The 22046-nt window shown below is 37.4% G+C and overlaps 1 protein-coding gene across 5 annotated transcripts; it reads left to right on the plus strand.

The window, feature by feature from the left end:
• The first annotated feature begins 647 nt into the window (after positions 1 to 647).
• Positions 648 to 22045, plus strand: LOC125779363 (putative nuclease HARBI1). Of its 5 annotated transcripts, none has more exons than XM_049460689.1 (7): positions 1896 to 2773; positions 2823 to 2993; positions 3042 to 3262; positions 19523 to 20800; positions 20853 to 21288; positions 21360 to 21504; positions 21565 to 22045. In XM_049460689.1, the coding sequence occupies exons 4-7, from the start codon at positions 20676 to 20678 to the stop codon at positions 21942 to 21944; spliced, it is 1086 nt and encodes a 361-aa protein (XP_049316646.1). In that variant the 5' UTR covers positions 1896 to 2773; positions 2823 to 2993; positions 3042 to 3262; positions 19523 to 20675; the 3' UTR covers positions 21945 to 22045. The 5 variants fall into 5 exon arrangements, with proteins under 5 accessions (XP_049316648.1, XP_049316649.1, XP_049316647.1 ...); XM_049460688.1 differs by having other exon boundaries at positions 2843 to 2993; XM_049460691.1 differs by lacking the exons at positions 19523 to 20800; positions 20853 to 21288; positions 21360 to 21504; positions 21565 to 22045 and adding exons at positions 6176 to 6319; positions 6376 to 6514 and having other exon boundaries at positions 648 to 2773; positions 2843 to 2993.
• The last annotated feature ends 1 nt before the right edge of the window (position 22046 follows it).

Consider the following 22046-nt stretch of genomic DNA (forward strand, 5'->3'; position numbering starts at 1 on the left):
GAGTTGTCCCCCTAAAAAATATTTACAGTAGACGCTCTATAAAGTAACGCTTTCGGAAGTAGCGTAACTTTTAAAAACGGACTTTTAGAGGTTTGGGTAAGAGATTTGTAACCAATAGCCAATGATAATGTGCATTTCCTCTCCATTCCTAAACAGGCTATAAAATAACCGCCAGTGGCGCCAGTATTGCGCCAGTCACCATAGAATGGTTGTAGAATTACGAACTAGATGTCGTTATGAGTCGGTAGGTCGAGAAATAAATATTAATGTCTCTGTTGGCTACATTGGTTTACACCACAGCCATTTGTATATTTATCTTATAAAATAAAAAAATAATAATGTTATCAATTTAAAAATATTAAAAAGTGAAAAAATCCCTGAAAATACCCCTAAAAATTTTAAAACCCTAAAAAAATCCAATCTCACTTATTTTCCCCCTAAATCTGGGGGGGAAACCCCTAAGTTGGGAACACTGATATAACTAGATAAGTTAAACTTCTAAAATAGTATATAAGGTTTATAAATTTAAAAATAAAATTAGAATGAAATATTCTCAGCTCGACTAAAGACTTTATTGAAATCCCCCCACCAGCGGTAAGGTAGACAAAAATCTTTATTGAGTTATAAACAACATTTGACAATGTATTTTCACAAAAGTTGGCACAGGTTAAGTTAGTAATGTAATATATGAAGAAATTGTTCAGATCGGAAATTTGACATTAATTACAACTTAAGGGGTTAGGGGTTGCTATTAAATCGTGTTATTTTACAAAAGTAGTAATATGGCATTATTATAGAATGTGTTGACTTGAAGTCACGAAAATTTCAAAAAAAAAAAATATTTTCCAAAGTTATAGTTGTTTGTGTTGACCCAGTTCCAAAAAAAGGTACTTGCGGTGACAACCATAAGTCCTTGGAGATTCATCTAAAATCAATCGGACAAAAAAAAAAGTTTTATAAATAGATAACCCTGGGCTTGATCGAAAAATTTCAAAAATTAACAAAATTGCGGCCTCAGGAAATTTTTGTCAAAATTTTTTGGAAAAAATCAACAGTTAATTGATCTTAAAAAACCGAAATTGTTGAAAAAAAATCCTTCGATCAGGCTGAGTTTATTATGTATTTTAAAAGCTGTATAAATTTCATTAAAATCTACTCAGCGGTTTTCAAGTTACAGTTGTCTCCAGTTCAAAAAACATAGTTCTTAGAAAAACGCGTTTAAAGTTGCACACTAGCGCTTTGAAGTGTCCGAGCTCTCTTTGTTATTTGCCGAAAAACTCAAAAACTAATTATCGGATCAACGTGAATATTCAGAGACTATTTTTAAGATATTACACTTAACGAAAATGCAAAAAAAAAATATTTTTTTGAAAAGTCTGACTACCTCTAACCCCTTAAGGTAATAATATATTCTCCGAAAAAATCGGATTACTACTCGTATACATATAGCTTCCATACAAACTGAACACATAGTTACTGAAAGAAAGGCACCTATGATGGGTATCTTAGCTGCGGTGCAGCCGATGTTAACGTTTTTTTCTTGTTTTCACAAAATTTTGTTATTGCCTTTCCTAAATAGCGTCACTAGTTTCAGTTCTAATTTCTGCTTGTACAATTGTTGTAGAAGGTAAATTTTAATTTTTGTAATTGTTTTTCATTTAGTTTTTCCCTATATTTTCGGAATCTTTATCTCCTACTTTTTAGTTTATTTTTTTGTTTTTTGAGTGTGACGGCACTTGAGTACAACTTACTGAGTAGTCAAACAGATTTATTTGTGCTTTAATTTTTCTTAAAGCGTTCTCCCATAGTATTATTTTAAAAACTTTTAAGTTTGTGAATTTCTAGAAAATCTAATTCAAATCCTAATAAGTTATTTTTTGTATTTACTACTTGAACTACCAAGCAACGTATTTGTTTTTATTGTTTTTTCTAATGGAATTCTTCTTGCATATGGGTAATCACTTCTTACATAGCTACTTGTGGCAACGGAGTCAATTAATTGGGTGCGGTTCATTGTAGTGTTGCAAGACCGTGCCGTCTTATAAAAAATGCTTCTCTTGTGTATATTCGCTCTGGGTTTCGTTGTATAATAATTTGATGTCTTCTATTTCTTCATTGTTGTCGATTCATTCCGCTGTTATCTCTTTCTCTTTTGTAGCCGAATGCTTTTGCTACTGGTTGAAATGGGTTATGATGAGGTTGCGCATAATTCTGCTTGCCTGGTGTTTGCGACATTTGGGTGTGGTTTTGGTGGTTGTAGTTTTGTCGCGTTAGTCTTCTGTATTTTGCTGGTGAACAACGACCATTGGTTCGACGCGTTGTTGCTGATTGGGGTTACTGTGTGTATTTTGCCCCACATGGTTATTTGTATTGTAAAGATTCATTCGTGGAATGTACCTAAGGTTTTTATGTCTCGTATCGTGTTGCATCGTTCTGGCTATACTATAGTGCTATTCAGAATCTGGTGCAAATGATTTTGCATATTTGTAATTGCAAATTAGCGAGCATATTTTTGCTTTTACACTAACAAAATGTACAGCGATGCACCTGCTACACCCTTGCAAAGAAGCAACACTAAAACGTCATTGTATTATTTGCAACACTGGTTTGCAAAATATCAGCTGTTGTCAAAAATAAAAGCAAACAAAGAAAAGAGATGGAGCAAACAGGTTTAAACAAAAAAAGAATTAAACGTGAAAAACCAAACAAAAAGAGGAGTGAAAAAGAAATCCAGAGTATACTGGATTTTTTGCAGGATGCTCCAGAAGTAGAGGTAAGTGATTTAAGTGAATATTAATTGATAATTTTAATAGGCACCAAAGCTCAAATTTTTTATAAAAAGCTCATTGAGAGCACAAAAATAGATGCAACGTGGGATTTAATACGGTGGAAAGTGCGGCACCTGAAGGCTTCATACAAAAAAGCAAGCGATTGGCGAATGTCAACAGGAGCAGGCCTTCTTGAGTCTGATACCGGGACGTCGAGTGTTGAAGGTAAGCGTAATGAATGCGACAAAATTTTGTCTAATGTTTATATTTCAGGCAAAGTGTTGCAGATGTGCTCACACTTTAATCAGCTTAAACATATTTTTGGAAAAAAAGCCACAAGTGAATTACCATTTGAAGTGGTTGATAGTGGCAGTACGTCTATAATGAATGAAAGCGCGGCTAACCAAATACTGGAAATAACTTTTTCTGATGTCGGCGAAGAAATTGCGTCTCCAATTGACATAACCAATATTGAAAATCTACCACCAGGCAATGTAAGTGAAGTGATTGTTCATGAAAAAGCAAAAGATTTCGCGGAAAATATGAAAAAACATGTTCCAAAATCATCTGCTGCAAATCTTGTTGCTTTTCAAGTCGAGCGTAGGCAAATGTTTAAAATGAAAATGGAATGGGAAAAAGAGAAACATGAAAAAGATCACGCTTTGAAGGAAAGAAATTAAAAGAAGTAAAGCTGAAATAATATGCAAGAACCGTGAATTGGACTTAAAAATCTTAGAATGGGAAAAGGATGAACGATTGAAAAAACTTCAAATTGAAAAGGAGGAACGCTTGCAAAGGTTCGAAATTGAAATGAAATATAAGTATTCCCCTCACCAGTAATTTTTCTGTACTTTATTTATCTCTATTTATTTATCTTAATTTATTTATCTCTGTACTTCATTTATCTTTTTATTTTAAAATATGTAGTTCCAATTACTGTTGAGATGAATACTTACTTAATACGGTTTTTGATGTTTTACTATCTTCTATCATTCAAAGCGTTATATTTTTCATGCTTGTCTTGTACTAAATGTATAAATATATGTAATTATAATTATTATATACATATGTTGGGTTACCATTATGTTTTTCCATGTTTTACACTGATTGTATATGGCGAGTATACTTGCCCACGCCACAGTCAACTTGAGAATGCCGCCAACATTTTTAGCATACCGAGAATGCCATTCAGAAAATGTTGCACGAACATACTTGTGTCTTTGTCCTTCGCAGTGGCTCAAGCATACACGCACAACAGTCGTAGTGCGTATCTTTCTTTCAAACCTTTAATCTCACGCAACGTCTTTCTCTCATATTCGCATCGAACTATTCTGACCATCTGGCGAATAGATGGAATAAAGCGTACCAACAAACGACCGTTAGAATACAGAAATGAGAATTGTCATGTGGCACATGTGTTTGATTTGAGTCTTTTACACTGGTTACCATAAGTTAAGATCCGACACGGCCATTCTGACAATTACACGTCCTCGTGTACTGTAATCGTATTATTACAAATATGATTTATAAATCTGTGATTATAGCTTGTGTTTTATTTTACTCGTCAATTTCAAATATCATTTACAGGTTTATCCAATCTATTACCTTACGCTTAACATTTTCTCTTATTTCTTAATCTTTTATTATTTTACATTTTACACAACATTGTAAACAAATTCCAATTCTTATTGTCATTACATAATCAGATTCATTTTAACATTTAATTCATTCCATTTGCTTTTCAGCAATTCAAAATTCGACTCTAGTTATTGCCACTATGATTTCCTTTTGATTAAGAGCATAGTCCCGTCAAGAGCGCCACACGCCATGTTCCAACTTTCGTCTTTCACTTGTGCTTGCTCAATGACGCAGATATCTCAAATCTCAAAATCACAGCTCCAACTCATACATTTCAGTCAAATATTGTCATATATCAACCATGCATAAACTTTGCATCCGCCAGGTTATTTCCATTTGAATTCCTAAACACATCCGCCATTCACAAACATTTTCTTATCGAAGTCTATTGCAACTTCATTTCAACCATTCCATACTCTATATGGACATTTTGTTTTCGCATACCATATCCTCTCGCACGGATATATTATAACCATTTCAACAAGTCTCAGGCGGGCACTCGAATTCACTGGGAACATAACCATCTGGCATCTTTCTTAAATCTTCATGACAATATTTATAAGTTCTCTTATTATGTAATGACTTCAAGATATATCTATCTCCTTCTAAAACTTCACTAACCAAAATTGGCCCTTTAAACTTTGCATCCAATTTAGTTTGATGCCGTTCTTCATTTTTTTTGTAAAACAAAATCTCCAACTTTATGTCGTTCAACTGCTGCTTTATTTTTATCGAACCTTATTTTGTCGTAGCCAGCTTGCTTGTTCATATTTTCGATTGCCCTATCTCTAGCATTAATTTTATCTACCTCCATCTCTGTATCGTATGGTGGAATCAAACCCAAAGGACGAGCCTCCTTGCCGATAAGCAACTCTAGCGGACTTGCCTTGGTTGTATTACTAATTGTGCAATTCAAGGCAAGTTGTACCTCACCTAAAGCATCCTGCCAAGATCGGTGACTCGATTCGACCGCTGACAGTAGATTCTTAAGTGTACTCATCACACGTTCAACTCGACCGTTTGCACGGCTTCCTGAATGTGATTTCTTGATAAAAAATCCACATGCGCCATGCGCTTACCTTCCCTATACTCGATTTTGAAATCAAACGACTGCAAATACGCCCACCAACGATGCACTCTTGGTGTTAGATCAATCTTTGTCCGCGATGATTTAAGAGAATTACAATCAGTATACACTACAAACGTACGACCAATTAAATAATGACGGAACTGTTTAACGGATTCTACCACGGCCAAGGTTTCTAATTCGTATGAATGGTATCTAGACTCTGCAGGGGTAGTAGTTTTACTAAAATACTCTATTACATGAGGACTACCATTGATTCGATGCATTAACATTGCACCATAACCGTAAGAGCTTGCATCTGTGTGTAACTCTATTGGATGTTGTGGATCAAAAATATAATAGCAATAATATTCTTTCTAATATCTTCCAACTCGTTATTCCAATTAAACACACTTTTACTCGAAGTTAAGGAATATATTGGTTTCATAATCTGTGAGAACCGAGGCACGAATTTTCGAAAATAAGACGCCAATCCTATAAACTGTCCTACGCTACGAACTGTTTGCGGTGGTGGCAAGGAATTCAACGCAAGAATCTTTCGCGGATTAGGCCTTAACTCTCCAGCTCGAACCTCATAGCCCAAGTATTGTACAGTAGTTTTTAAGAATCCACATTTTGCTATGACATGAAACAGTATTTCTACCATATTTCCATTAATAATACATTTAGATAACTTTTGTAGCTTACTGGAAATGCCAGCGTCGCCAATACCTCGTATTATAACAATATTATTAATAAGTTTGCCATCAAATTTATCGACAACACTACTACGAATAAGCGAGCATTCTGCTCCAGAATCAAAATAAATAGGAAAGATCTCACCCTGGTGTGTCAAAACTCCTTTTGGCTCAGTCACAAAACATTGATGACATTTCTTTTCAGTAACTGCTCCAGATTTAGCTGCATTGCTCGTACACCGATTCGCAAGATGCCCAAGTTGTCCACACCGGTAACAGGTCACATTCTGCAACTCGCGATGCTGTTTATTCTCCAATCCAGACCGCTGTGATTTACATTCCGCCATTTTATGTCCTGGTTTCTTGCATAAGTTGCACACAATTTTGGTTCGCTTGTAGTCGCCGCCATTACTATCAGTGTTCCCAGCGCTCCGCTTTTTGTCAAATGTAAATGCTTTTAGTTCCATCTGGAGTTGACTTCTGGTTTGTACAGTTGACGAAAACACCATACGCTGCAAACGGTTGTCAAAATCGGCCATATGCGCAAGTACCGTGGATACAGCTATTTCTTCGGCGTTCATATTGCGCCATTTTGTGGTCAATGACGTCACCATACGGCTTGCGTACACTGCAGGGCACTCATTGTGGGCTGGACGGCTGTTCAGCAGATTCAGGAACATAGCTGCCGGCGTTTCCTTAATCTCGAAACGCTGTATAAATAACTCCTTAAACTGCTCCCAATTAATGCCGGGATAGCAGATCTGTGCAATCCACGCTGAAGCACTGCCCTGCATGCAACTACTCAGCATCATGATAAGTGCGCTGCCATCAATCTGCTGTTCGTCCATAATAATGCTTGCCGTTGCACACCATTGAGTCGCATCAGCTCCGGTTGCATCTGGGTTAAATTTTGGCAAAACCACTTGATTTGGTGAACGCACTGACGCTTGCATCGCTTTGCACATCTCGACAAGATTTCGATTTTGCAGTTCCATAATGGTACGCCACTGATTTTCCGAAAATGCAGGAGTTGGCACTGATCCCACTTCTGATGTTGGGTTACCATTATGTTTTTCCATGTTTTACACTGATTGTATATGGCGAGTATACTTGCCCACGCCACAGTCAACTTGAGAATGCCGCCAACATTTTTAGCATACCGAGAATGCCATTCAGAAAATGTTGCACGAACATACTTGTGTCTTTGTCCTTCGCAGTGGCTCAAGCATACACGCACAACAGTCGTAGTGCGTATCTTTCTTTCAAACCTTTAATCTCACGCAACGTCTTTCTCTCATATTCGCATCGAACTATTCTGACCATCTGGCGAATAGATGGAATAAAGCGTACCAACAAACGACCGTTAGAATACATAAATGAGAATTGTCATGTGGCACATGTGTTTGATTTGAGTCTTTTACACTGGTTACCATAAGTTAAGATCCGACACATATGTAATTAAAAACTGAAAAATGAATTAAAATACATTTAAGAAAACATTAATGCGTATATGGCTTGTCATTTAGTTTCTCCAACATTGTTGGTTATATGCTCATCAGGCTCAATAGAATCTTTGGTAGTAGTTGATGGATCTGAACCATCGTCGAACGAAGTGGAACCATTATTAATTAAAATGTTGTGGAGAATACAATAGACAAGAAACCAATCGCAGCATAACTTATTGTTTTTTTTTTTTGTTAGATAAACGCATTCTTAACTGCTTAAGGCTTCCAAATCTTTTTCTTAAAAGCCCAAAACAATGTTCTACTCTAACCCGGTATTTACTGTGCCGTAAATTGAATGCAATTCGGGCATTTCAATCCAACTGTCTTGCATTGCTTCTGTAAGGGGTTATTAACGTTGCAGATAAAGGTTATGCCGAGTCCCCAGCAATCCATTGCTGTGAAGAAAAATACTGATCATTTTGTTGAAAGAGGGAGCTATTTCGATATATACGGGCATCATGCCAGCTCCCAGGGTGACCAGCCATAACATGTCGAATTACTTGTTTATAGTCACAAACTTGTTGTGCTTTTATTGAATATATGAGATTTCTGGAGAAGTATGATATATGGTCTTCAATTGGCGATTCTGCTAATTTAATCTCGGTTCCATCAATATATCCAATACAAAACGGTAACTCATGAAAGGTATCCGATACTATTTTCGATCGTTCAACCTCATCGGGCCAATATACTATATATACTTAGATTGGTGACGCAAGAACACTCTAAAGATTTTTGTTATTATCGATAAAGTTTCGCCCTCTCCCACTCCAAAAATTGTCGCTATTTTTCTATATGCTGCGCTTTCTCCCGACGAACCCAATCGATACAGTTCGATTGCTGATTGCAATTCGACAGAAAATTGCTTACATGAGTGCGCTTTGTTGAATTCCTTATCGTTTTTTATTACATCAACCAGCATATTATATTGGTCTCTATCTACTCTTATCGGTATTCGTCCAGTGTTGTCAAAATATTATTGCGCGAAATGTCTGACTTAGGAATTGTGCTATAAACTCCTCGCCGACATTCCATATCTAACACTGCATCCACTGCGTCATCATCACTTTCGATTTCTAGAAGAAAATTGTTATTAACTGAAATTCTGCATAAAAATATTTCTTACCTTCAATTTCCATAATTTCTTCAGCAGCTTCATCAATTAAAGCGTCAGTTAATTTTTCTTTAAAACTTTTTTCGGCATAATTTCCAATTTGTGCGACAATTTTGTTTACAACCAATATTTTTCTTCACCGATCAGCTGTGAATTAATGAAATTTGCAAGGGTTGCACAGAAATCACAAAAAAGACGTTCACTGTTGATGGTAAATATGTGCAATTGCATAATTGCAAACTCAGAGGCACCAGACTCTGAATTTCCCTTATATGTTTCAATGAGTGTCGTGCATGCTCTAGCATATAATCAGTTATTGATGGCTGTGAATGTCCGAATGGCTTTCAGTTGAGTTACCTGCTTGAGTGCATGTACTACATATTCATACTTGTGTGAAATTTATAATTCTGACAAGACTACATTCAATGTTTGGTTTAGGTTGTCATAGTACACATGTAGTGGACGTGTCTAGTTATATAACTGTTCCTGGCTTGGTGGATCAAGAATAGGATTTGTAGTGTAGCTACCTTCTATATCTACAGTTTCACTACAAGAGTTCTTTATTAAGCAATCAAATTACTTACACAATCTAGACGCGTATAATTAAAGACGAATATGTACAGCTGCGTTAGTTAAAAAAATATAACATTTCTTATCATACTCATGAACCCAAATATAATATATCAACAAATCCGTATCAGCTGCATAAAAACATGTATCATAACATATACACATAATAATGTATTGCAATTATCAGTATCAGATAAGAACTTATAACTACAAATATATTTTTTCTTCTTCTTCAAATATATTTATCAGCTTAAAATAAGAACACAACAGAACAACATGAATCTTCTGACGATAGTATAAATAGTTGTAAGCAAACCTCATGTCCTTTAGTCTTAGTATTATCATCAAACGTGAAGGTGGAGATTTTAAATTCAACAAATAGATAAAATTATAAACACAATATTATAATTATTTAATTGAGGCTCAACCGGGATCACAAATCAACTTGCTTTCCAGCCAGTCTTTGATATATAAGACTTAAAAAACCAAAATCCACGGTCTTAAAGAAAGATACAGCAGGTTCCTGAAAAATTGGAACAAAAACAGAATTCTGAGAAACCACTGAAAACTGGAGCACATCAAGAAATTCCGGTAGGGAAAAAGAGCAAAAATCCACGGCAGTCGCAGCAAATCAGAAGCAGCTACGATGACATCAGAAATGGCAGAACTACGCGCTCACATCGACGTACTAACTCAAACTTTGCAGCAGCAAAGAATTGAGATGCAGAATCGACTAGCAGCAATTGAATCAAACCAATCGTTTAAAATGAGTATCGACGGTCGATCAACACAAGGCAATACGCTTGCACATTAACGACCCCTGGCAATTTTCAAAGCACTTTCACGGTTCGATGGAAACTAAGATCAATATAGATCCTGGAGACCGCAAGTATGGACCTTTATGGATGGTACAAAAGGATTGACCAACCACCATAAACACCACAGTCCACTTGGTATAGTACGCACAAAAATAACAGGAGCAGCAGCAGATATGTAGATTGGGTTACACGTTTGCGGACCAAAGGCTACTATTCGCCCTTTTAGAGGAAATGAAAAAGATCGTACAAGAACAAGAAACCTTAGCCGAATTTCACAGTGAAGTGAGCAAAGCGCTTACTTTGGCATTATCAAAAAATGAGATGTCCGAAAACCAAAACAGTGGTTCTATGAAAGACTATGCGAACCTTCATCGTAAGGTTAAATATACAAGTGGGACATTGTAAAGTCATAACCCTAAAGATTTGGAAACAGCTACAGTACTAGCTACTGCGTATACTATTTACCACGACAATGTGAATCGCCAATTCGAGGTACATTCTAACCTCCCACGGGGGAACGAGCAACAAAGATTCCAGCAACCTGCTAATAAAAAGAAATATAATCCTCGCTTCAACGAAGGCCAAATTCATTCACATAGAGAGGACAGGCAACGTCTTCAATACAGACCAAACGTCAGACCACAGAGGGGTTATCAGCCTAGAAATTATAATCAACCGCAACAACAACTTGCACCAGAACCAATGGAAGTGGACAATAGGGTGGGTCGATTCCGGAATTTTTTCGATTCGGTATTTCTAATAGTGCGGAAAAGTTGCCTTAGTACTTCCTGATTCCAATGCAACTTTTTGTTTTGAGATCGCCTTGAAATTCGCCTAAAATCGTGAAATTGTCTACCTAGCACCTGAAATACGCATCTCATGGCAAAATGTATCAAACAAAAGTTATTTGTCACGTCATTTGCTACCGAAATGGTATATGTGATCATGGCCGTAGGACGAACCGTTCCCGAGATACGAGCGAAAAGGCGGCGCGCCACAGCGCAAGGTCAAAATTGTTGCAGCTCTCAGCTAACCTGTATTGGTCACCCAGAACCCACCGCGTGGAGGTAGCTGCTCTTCGGGTTCCTCCCAAGCCCAACCCAACAAACCAACCATATGTCAGGCTTGTTTTAGTCTGAATCTGTGTCAAATTTATTGATAAAATCAGATTTTGTACTAAACTTTGGCACTTGTTGCCTAGATTTCAGTGTAGAGCGTATAAAAAGATCACGAGATTGGGGCCAATAACTTTAGAAGATGCCTCTGTCACCAGTTTGACGATTCTCTCGACTGCCACGGTGTGAGAGGGGAATTCACTAAATTTCCATACCTCTGCAGTGTCTCCCGACAGCCCTTTTATGAGTTCTTCGTTAGAAACTGAACAAAGAACTGGTGAAACAGTCAAGGTAATAGTCTTCCAGTTAATCATATCGTAATAAGTATTAGCTTTGAAATTCAGCTTTGGCACTTTATTACATCTAACTCTTCCATTTATGGTGTCAGACTCTGCTTCTCTGGCTGCCAGAAGACGGTCAAGGGCCAACTTTCTGACTTCTATCCGATCGTCAGTCATCATACTAAGGAGAATGTTTTCTGGAAGAGCAAAGAAAGCATTCTGTTGAATGGATGAATCGACAACCTTGCGCAGTTTAGCGGGTAAGTATCTCGACCTTTGAATTGCAGCATAGAGATGGCGCGAGCCATCTTTGATTGAACTGTTGAATCTTATTGAGAACCACAAAGGTGAGTAAACTGTAAGTATGTACTTGACCAAAATCTTTATTTCCTTTGTTGGTTTGTCAGTAGAAATGTATAATCTCAGAATTCTATTTGCACAGGTGAGCCAGCGAGATTTGCACATGTTACCTGGATGCATCGACGCTAAATCTGAGGAACATTGAACGGAAATAACAGCTTCTGATATTTTATAGAGATAAGCTTGGTCTGTGCTAAGTTGGGTCGGATTAATAACCTCAGAAGGTAATTGGCAGGATGGAAAACTTTCAAATTTGACAACAGGCAACTTCTCACAATAAGGGAGCAGTTTACCTATGTCGCCAGAGAATGTATTTGGACTCTTTGAGACACCATCTATGTGTTCGAAAAGAGCACGGAATGGAAGTTCGTTGAAATGTAGAAGACAAACAACCCACTGTAATGGCCTACCTATTATTTCTTCTAGTTTCCGAATGATTCCACCTTTCCAACCTGTGTTAGTGTTGGTGCCATCAGGACCGACAACATCTAGATGTTCCACATCAACTGAATTGTCTTCTAAATGTTACCATATAGCTTGCCTCTCATCCTCAGCTGACCCGGAAGGAGAGTACTTTTCACCTTCGCTGACTTGTGTAAGTGTATTGTCTTTGCGGCCGTCAAAATACAGCCCATATACGGAGTCAATACTTTCGGTGTTCTGGAGCTTAACACCAACACTTTTTTTTGCCCGACTAATCTTGCATTTGTCAGTAACAAAGCTAGCCTGATCCTCTGTTATCAAACCTGCTTTTTTGGCATCCAGAAAAGCCGATGAAACAATCAAGGCCGCTGCTCTATCACTTACTCCAAATCTTTGGGCAGCTAAAGCAGTGTGTTGTAATACTAGTGTGTTTTGTTTGGTTTTAGAGGATGGAAGAGAAAATTCATCATCACCATCGTTTTTCGAAGAATCAATGTGCGACGCGCCTACATTGTTGTCGTCTGTATGAGAGTCTGGCTGGTCTGAATGGTCACGTGTTCTAGTTGATACTTTTCTGGTAAGTGTTGATGTTGAATGACGTTTTGAAAGCTTTTCTTTACGTTCATTTTTCTTTGTAATCTTTTTTGTTTCAGGTAGATCAACACTTCCAATGCGACCAATTCTTGTGGTTCTCTGGTCCAAGAGAAATGGTTGTTCATTGATAGGAACTTTCCTTTCCTTTGGACAACTGCAAGAAGAAAAATAAATGCATTTACAAGCAGCGATGTCAAATAATTTTCCGGCAGAAGAGACAAAGTCGTCTCTTTTAGAGCTCAAACCTATTGGGTTCCTTAAAAACACTTTTTTAAGAGTCAGAAATTTCTTATGGTATGTGGTGAGCATTTGTACAACTCTGGTGTGTGAAACTATCGGAATAGGTGACTTTTTGAAAGTATTTTCAACCTTTTTTGCAACTATATCTGTAACCTCTTTACTCCTAGGTTCATAGTTGTCGCCTCGGAGTCGCCCTATACCAAATCTTTCAAACTGATAACATAAAAGAACATCCTGGTAAGTAGGTAACTGGGACTCAGAGAGATTGTACGGATATATGCCAAACACAGGACATTTCTGTCTAAATTTAAATTTAGATACAGACATTTTGAGTTCTGTGTTTTGTTGAGAGAATATAAGTGATAGCACCTGGCGAAATCAACGACAAGAGTGAAGGAACTCGATGAAAAAATATTTATGTGGAGACCAGTCCGAACATGTCGTATGGCGCAGGGAAATGAATGTAAGTGATAGAACTCGGCGAAATCACCGACAAGAGTGAAGGAACTCGATGAAAAAATATTTGTGTGGAGACCTATCCGAACGTGTCCTTTGGCGTAGGTGAATGAATGTGAGTGATAGCAATCGGCGAAATCAACGTCAAGAAGTGTGGCCGCAAGCCGATTTTCACCTTGCGCTGTGGCGCGCCGCCTTTTCGCTCGTATCTCGGGAACGGTTCGTCCTACGGCCATGATCACATATTCCATTTCGGTAGCAAATGACGTGACAAATAACTTTTGTTTGATACATTTTGCCATGAGATGCGTATTTCAGGTGCTAGGTAGACAATTTCACGATTTTAGGCGAATTTCCGAAATTTCAAGGCCGAGGTTCGGGTTGAAGATGCAATCCGATCTCAAAACAAAAAGTTGCATTGGAATCAGGAAGTACTAAGGCAACTTTTCCGCACTATTAGAAATACCGAATCGAAAAAATTCCGGAATCGACCCACCCTACTGCACATGTCGCTAAGTTAGCACATTTTGCGTGAGAACATTGGCCAGACATCAAAGTAAACTAACACCATGCACGAGGCGCAAGGTCAGCAAAACGTCAGCAGAGGAGCCACAACGCGATGCGGGTTGGTGGCTTGAGCTAAGTTAGGAATAATTATAAGTTTCACTTTATACTTGACAACTAAGCCGAGATGACGGTAAATAAAGTAATTTTTAATTAAACATTACATTTGAATATTTTATACATACGTAATTCTTCTTCTGGGGAATCTCCCCATAGTATGCACTGAAGCATATTATCTGGAGGTGTTATGCGAACACATCGATACATCTTGCAAATATCCCCAGTGAGTGCAATTGGAAAGGTACGAAAACGAACGAGAATGTTGAAAAGTTTGGGCTGAATGGTAGGACCAGTCATAAGTATGTATGTCATTTAGTGATAACCTTGAAGTTGTAGCCGCAGAACTGTCAAAAACAACTCGCAATTTCGTTGACGTACTATCATCCTCAATAACGCAATGATGAGGTATAAAGTAGCTGCACTTAGAAATCATTCTTTCAGAAACTAACGACATATGACCAAGGTGCTCATATTCTTTAATGAAGGAGCTATATTTCGCCTTTAAATTAGGATTTCTACTAAGTTTGCGTTCAATATTCTCGAATTTGCGTCTAGCAGCTAAACATGAATCACCAAGTGAATCTAAGCTGCTCTTAATGAAGTTTTGGTTATTGGTTCATGAACATGTTAAATTTCCCAAAAGCGTCGAACTAATTTGTCTAACTGGATATCGTTATCAATACCACTAGATGATCTCTGGCTTACAATAAATGTCGATAGTTGAGGGGTTTGTTGAAAAATTTACATCCCCAATTCCAGAAACCGAAGCGAAGTATTTAGATTTAGGCAGTTGAAGTTGGTTTGCGAAGCGACTTGTGACAAAGTGAATCTGTGAGCCAGAGTTTCAAAGTTAGCGACAAGCAGGGTTCTCATTTACTACTCCGTAGCAGCAAAATTTCTTGAATTATTGCTATGCTTTCGCTACCGCTCTCACTTTGTCGGGAGCCACAGCATAACCTTAGCATAACAATGTAAAAGTATGTGCTCTACTCTGCTCCGAGTTTTGTTAGGTAAAAAACTATAGCTGGAGCGGGAGCAAAAAATGAAATTCTGCGCAATGCTCTGGCGTAGCGGTAGCAAAAACTGGACAATTCCCAGCAGTACCAGAGGCCAACACATTATTTAAACCAACAAAGGAATCCGTCTTAGGTCTCAAGATCGGAGCATACTCTTGTAGAATCCCCAAAGATGATCTAGTGACCGATGCCCGGAGCATACTTAAATTATGGAGGGAGCACATTCTCCAACCTGCTGAATGGCAGTGAACGTACAGGAGAAGGCGAGCCCGATTTCCCAATCGATGACGATGGAGTAGACGTTCCATTGCCCGACCATGAAGAAGTTCGAATAGCAATTACCCGTCTAAAGAACAACAACGCGGCGGGGGCCGATGGATGTTCGGACGAGCTATTCAACACGGCGGAAGAACTGATAAGGAGCATGCATCAGCTTGCTTGGATTAGAATTTAAATGTGCTCTGCCTAGTCCACAAAAAGGAAGACCCCACAATCTGCGCCAACTACCGTGGAAAAGGTCTCTTAAACATCGCGTATAAGGTTCTTTCGAACGTATTGTGTGAAAGATTAAAGTCCGCCGTAAACAAACTGATTGGAACTTATCAACTAGACGTATCTTAATTGAAATCGGGAGGTTTTCCATCATTGGGTAAGATATTTTATCTAACCCAGGCGTTTTCCCTTTTACTGAGGAAAGAGCATATTTAAATTCAGAAAGCGAGATTCTCGATTCTAACATTTTTGCAGTTGAGGAAAGGTCATATGTTGTATCAGTGAAGCTGTCTGGAATTGATGCTTTGCTATTACGAAATTGAAAGCTAAAGTGTTCATCAGAACTCGCGGCAGAGAAGTGGTTTGCAAAGAAATTCGAAATTTGTTCGGACATGATTAGCGCTTCAACAGGAGTGTTGATCCGTGGGATATACGAATTTTTAGTACCACCTGTCAATAAATTTATTTCATTCCAGATTTTTTGGGGGAGGAAGCAGGATTGATATTCGCTGTGAACTTTTGGAAGCAGAGTCGTTTCGCTTCTTTAGCCATGCGTCGAAAAATAGCGTTCGATCTCTTGTACTCTATTAAGTTTTCAAGCGTTTGACAACGTTTGTATTCGTGCCATGCATGTTGCTTCTTTGATCTAAGAGACGCTAGATTGGCGTTCCACCATGGTACATTGTGCTCGGATTTTCTAGCATTTGTATGTGGTATACACAGATTTGCTGCGGAGCGAATAATTTTTTGAATAAGAGCAGCTTCTCTATTATTGTTATTAGAGAAGGGAATTTTGTTATTTGCCTCTTCACATAGATCTGAAAATTTACGCCAGTCAGCGAAGTCAGTTTTAAATATGAATTTTGGTTTGAATTTGGAACGATATCGCTGCGTGTTGATTTTGCAGATAATTGGATAGTGATCGCTACCTTGTAAGTCGCTTGACAAACTCCAACTGCAATTTGGGGCAAGGGATGCTGAGCAAAAGGTGAGGTCAAGATGCGAGAATGTGCCATGAGTTGAAAAGTGGGTTGCACTACCATCGTTAAGGCAAATGAGGTCGGAAGTAAGCAAAGTATCTTCAATGTGTTTTCCTCTTGTGTTTTCTTTTGGAGATCCAAGCATTAAGATCACCTTCTAGTATAACAGGTGATGAGACTTGTTGCAGCAGGTATAATATGTCTGCGTTTGAAAAGGTTTGTGTCGGCGGTATGTAAGCGGAAATTATATATATTATAGGCAAGCCTTTTTTAACCAACACTGCGACACCTTGTTTACTTGAAGTTATGTTTGACAATTTATGGAACATGCCTGAATAGCGCTTCGGGTGAACTGCATTCGCATTGTAAGGTAAATGCGTTTCATTTAGTAGAATTACTGAGGGTGAGAGGGATTGCACCAAGAGCTGAAGCTCATGGTAATTGTTGTAGAAACCATTCATGTTCCATTGTAAAATGGAAAACATGATTGTAAGAAAAGAAATAAAGGTTTAGCTTGGAAATATGATTTGTGTTTTGAGTTATTTTCGTTTGTTGAGTTATTTGTCGAAATAAGACATGTCCTCGTCGTCTTCTGAGGACATAAGAGAATCGCCTCCATGAGAAAGACAGATATTGGTTGCGTTATAAACTGTGTTACTTGTGTTGTTGGTGTTTGAGAGGTAAGTTGAGAAGTTTATAGGTGAGTTTGAGTTTGAGTCAGAAATTGTTTTACTTGTTGGTTGATGGTGAGTTTTTTGTTATTGCATGAGAGCGTGATAACTTTGCTCAAGTTCTTTAGAGTAGTCGGGTGCTGTGAGATCGTGTAAATTGGGATCGGGAAATTGAGAAGAGAGTTCTTCAACTATTGCGGTGGGTGTATTATGTATGTGAGTTTGTATATTGTTTTCTGATAATTGTTGTTCGTTTGAAGCATTTTCGTTAGAGGTTGATTGCGAATTGGTAGGTAAGGGAATTGGGGTTGAGTTAAAGTGCTGAGTTTCTTGCTTGCTATTTTGCTGATGAGAGACTGTCGTTGAGAAAGAAGGCGAGTTTTCGGGGAAAGAGACAGTTGAGTTATAAATTTTAATAGCTTCACGCATGGTGCATTTCTTTGTTGTTTTAATTGCTTGTATTTGCTTTGCTTGCATATATTTTGGATACTTGTTTGAAGAAGCTGCGTGATCAGCCTGGCAGTTGGCGCAGAAAGTGCGTGTGCATTTTTGAGGGTTGTGGGGAGGAAGACTACAAATATTACAAGCTGCTTTTCCTTTGCAGTGCTTTATGGCAGGGATGGGCATATTAGCCCTCAGTGGCATTTTGCCCGTGCGGGCACGACTGCACATTTTGAGGGCCAGGTGAGGGGATCATCGCGGGCAAACATGAAGAGGGAAATAAGAGCAACGTATTTTACCTCACCATGTTTACAAATGAGAGCGCACGCATACATATATGGGAAGTTGCACTGTGGGTAATAACAGTAAAATTGCCTAACAATTTTAAGTTTCTTTATAACTACTATAAATTTATAAAATATAAGACAAATAACAAAAAGTATAAAAAATATTTGATTTTAGTAATCATTTTTTTAATATGTCTTTATATCAGCATTTAATTTTGTTTATTTGAAATAATAAATTATATGTTTGTTTTAATGTCATTTGCTATAGCTCCACGCATTATTGTACCAAGTACCAAAATTTAAATCAGATAACCTACTTCTTATTTAATATATAATTTCCGAGCAAAAAGTTTCAAACCAGGTTATTTCTTTAAACTTCCTTATAAAAAGTAATTTCAATAATAACTTCAGTTTATGAACCACTGTTTCTTTAAACACATATGAGTGCTGCCATGGTTATTTTTTTTGAAGCGCGGCGCGGAAAAAAAATAACCATGGCAGCACTTTCTTTTTGTGCAAATGCAGAGAATTTAACTAAAATAAAATAATTAAAATAAAGCTTTATTTACAACAAATATTAAAAAAATTAATATACAGAAACGTTATAGTGAAGTGTTAGTAAGTGAAAAGTGCATAATATAAGTGAAAAAGTTATTCGCAATATACAAATTATCAATGTAAAAGTTGTAAATTTTTCAGCTTTAAATGCAAATATCTTTAAAACTATAAGTCGGCGGCAACTATATATATATATTTTCGTGATCTGGAGAACGTCACCTTTCCAGTGATACCCATTTCATCCGCGAAATCCGGGGATGCTATTCTAAATTTTACCCCTAGTTTTAATAGTTTGATTTCAGTTTTGGTTTTTTTTTATTATGAAAAATTATAATTGCAAACTTAGATGTGTACAAAACTACATATACGTATTGAGTAATGACAACATTGTTCGAATGAAAACGAGAACAAAACGCTTGCCGCTCGTGGCGAAGTGAGAAGATGTTTCTGCCATTAGCGTTTGTATTCTATTTGTGTGCTTGACCACTCTCAATCAATAATGCCATACCGCGCAAATATTGTATATTTTTATTTGATTATTTCTTATATTTTTGAAAATATGTGTTCCAATTCTATAGCGCATATTATTATTTTAATACATTTCCAGAGGCAACTTAGATTTTTAAAATTTAATAAAACAATTATAGAAAAAAACCTCAATTCTTTGATTTTAATAAAACAACCAAACTGAAAATATCACAAATCATATATTTATATAAGCATTTTCATTAAATGGAACTGCAATATGTTTAAACACAATATGTAAATATAACGGTCACAAGTATCTTTTCTTTTTTATTTATGCAGATATACATATGTACGTATAAAAGCCCACAACTTGAGAAAAGTTTGCCCAATTGTATCTAAAATGAATTTTTACAACTGGCATCACCACCATTAACTGATCTATCACATGTACAGTGGTGTGAACAAAATAGGAACAAATATAGGTGGTGTGAAGTTTTAAAATGTGCTGTTTTCTTATTAAATAAAATTGGTTTTAGATACAAGTATAACTTATATATTTTTTCCTAACAGTGATTAGAATTTCCCACCATGCAAAGGTAAATAAAAACAAATTTTAATGCGAAACTCTAAACCCTGCAAATTATGTTTACCTCTTTTTGTTCACACAACTGTATAATTCCGATATGAAGTAAACTTCGGCTCTTTAATTTGTGTACAATGTCAGTATTGGCGCAACCACTCTGCGATGAACATTAAGTTACGATGGAATGTGATTGATTTTTGTCGCAACTTGTTATGCCCTTCTCTCCGTAAACTGATATTCCCCTCATCTAGCACCGTGCGCACTTTGCTAACTTTGCGGGCTAAAAATGTGCCCATCCCTGCTTTATGGTATGACCAAGCAATTGACAATTTTTGCAACGCATGGGATTTGGTATATATTGTCTGACGTTGACTCTACGCTAGGCAATATAAATTTGTCCAGGTAAGTTGAACAAATCGAAAGTAAGCAACACAACGCCATTTGGAGTGAATTGGTTGTTTTCATTTTTCTTCTGAAGTTTGAAAGCGGCAACTACACCTTGTGCACTTAGCTCGCTAACAATTTCGGTTTCACTTACATTGTGTTGGAAGGGGGCGAATGCTGTACCTTTAGTGAAGTTCAGGTTGTCGTGATACTTAGCTTTGATGCTACAGATTCCTGGAAGTTGCTTTAAAGCAATGAAGCGATCGGCTACTTTTTTGTTGTTCACCAATAATCAGCCCTATTCTGCATTTCGATTACGTTCCCGCTCTACGCTCCGTCTGAATCGAAAGTAGGTATTCCGAGTTACGGTGGAATCGAAAGAAAAAGAGGAAGAGCGATAACCTTTTCGAAATCAGCTGTTTGCCTTGGAATGTGTGAAATTGAAACATAATAAAGCAAACAGATACAAATTTGTGGAAAAACTATTGGTGTTTAAATAAAATAAATTAAATATATAATTGCGTAATGGAATCGATAGCCGCGGCGATATTTCTTGAGGAGGACGGCAACACATCCGAGAATGCTGACGCGAAAGTTGAAAGGAGAAGATTGCGGGATATGTGTGATCCATTTCAAATGAGTGACGAATTGTAAGAAATTGAGTTTGAAAGTGATAAATCTTAATTCATTGATTTTATTTAGATTCAAAAAAAACTTTAGACTTAATAAGGACGCATTCAAGTATGTCCTAGATACTTTTGCGGAAGAAACTCAACAAAGTACTTTGACGTCGTTATCTCCGCTTAATCGTGTAGTGGCTGCTTTAAGATTTTTTGCGGAAGGCAGTTACCAACGTGGAGTTGGTACTGATTATAATGTCGGAATGGGTCAGTCAACTGTGTCAAAGTCACTGTCTCATTTTCTCGAAGTCATGCAACGAAAGCTTTGCCCTGAGTGGATCAAATTTGACCAGAGTGAAGAGGAAAAAATACAAGCGAAGCAAGAGTTTTATGCGAAGGCTAGTTTTCCAGGAGTCATTATGTGTGTTGATGGTACGCACATAAAAATAGTGAAGCCATCTGAAGAGGGGTTTCTATATTATAATAGAAAAGGTTTTTATAGCATCAATGCTATGGTGGTGAGAATAATGTTCATCGCATCAATGCCATAATTCAAAATTCATTTTATCAATTTAATTTTGCTTTTCAGGTGTGCGATAACAGAATGCGTATAAAAAGCATTGATGCCAGGTATCCTGGGTGCAATCACGACTCGCATGTATGGGGCTTAAGCAAGCTGAGATCGCATATGGAACGGCGATATCGGGAAGGTGAAAGAAACGCGTGGCTGTTAGGTATTTATTTATATACGTTTGTTAAAGTAAGTTTTGAATAGTTATTCGCTTTATTAACAGGTGATGCGGGGTATCCATTGCAGCCTTGGCTAATGACTCCATATCGATCTGTAAGTCAAGGCAGCCCGCAAAGTAATTACAACATGCGGCACTCCACAACAAGGAATATAGTAGAGCGGACGATTGGGGTATTGAAGAACCGTTTCCGATGCTTGTTGGGTGCTCGAGAACTACATTACTCACCACACAAAGTCAGTCAAATAATAAACGTTGCCTGTGCTCTCCACAACATTTGCATTTACTACAAAGTGGGAGATTTGAACGCAAATGAATTTAATTTTGAAAGCCGTCAGGAGGAGGAGGAAGAAGAGCAAAGCAGTGACCCCGATTATACTTCCATAGCAAATCGTATTCGAGACAACATACTCGCTACTTTTTAATAAATTTGAGAAACGAGTACAATAATAAAAACATCTTTATTAAATTCAAAATTGTATGTATACATATGTACTATTCGTATATTAAAAAATAATTTGCATTCA

Source organism: Bactrocera dorsalis, chromosome 6 (assembly GCF_023373825.1).
Source record: "Bactrocera dorsalis isolate Fly_Bdor chromosome 6, ASM2337382v1, whole genome shotgun sequence".
NCBI classification, from domain to species: domain Eukaryota; kingdom Metazoa; phylum Arthropoda; class Insecta; order Diptera; family Tephritidae; genus Bactrocera; species Bactrocera dorsalis.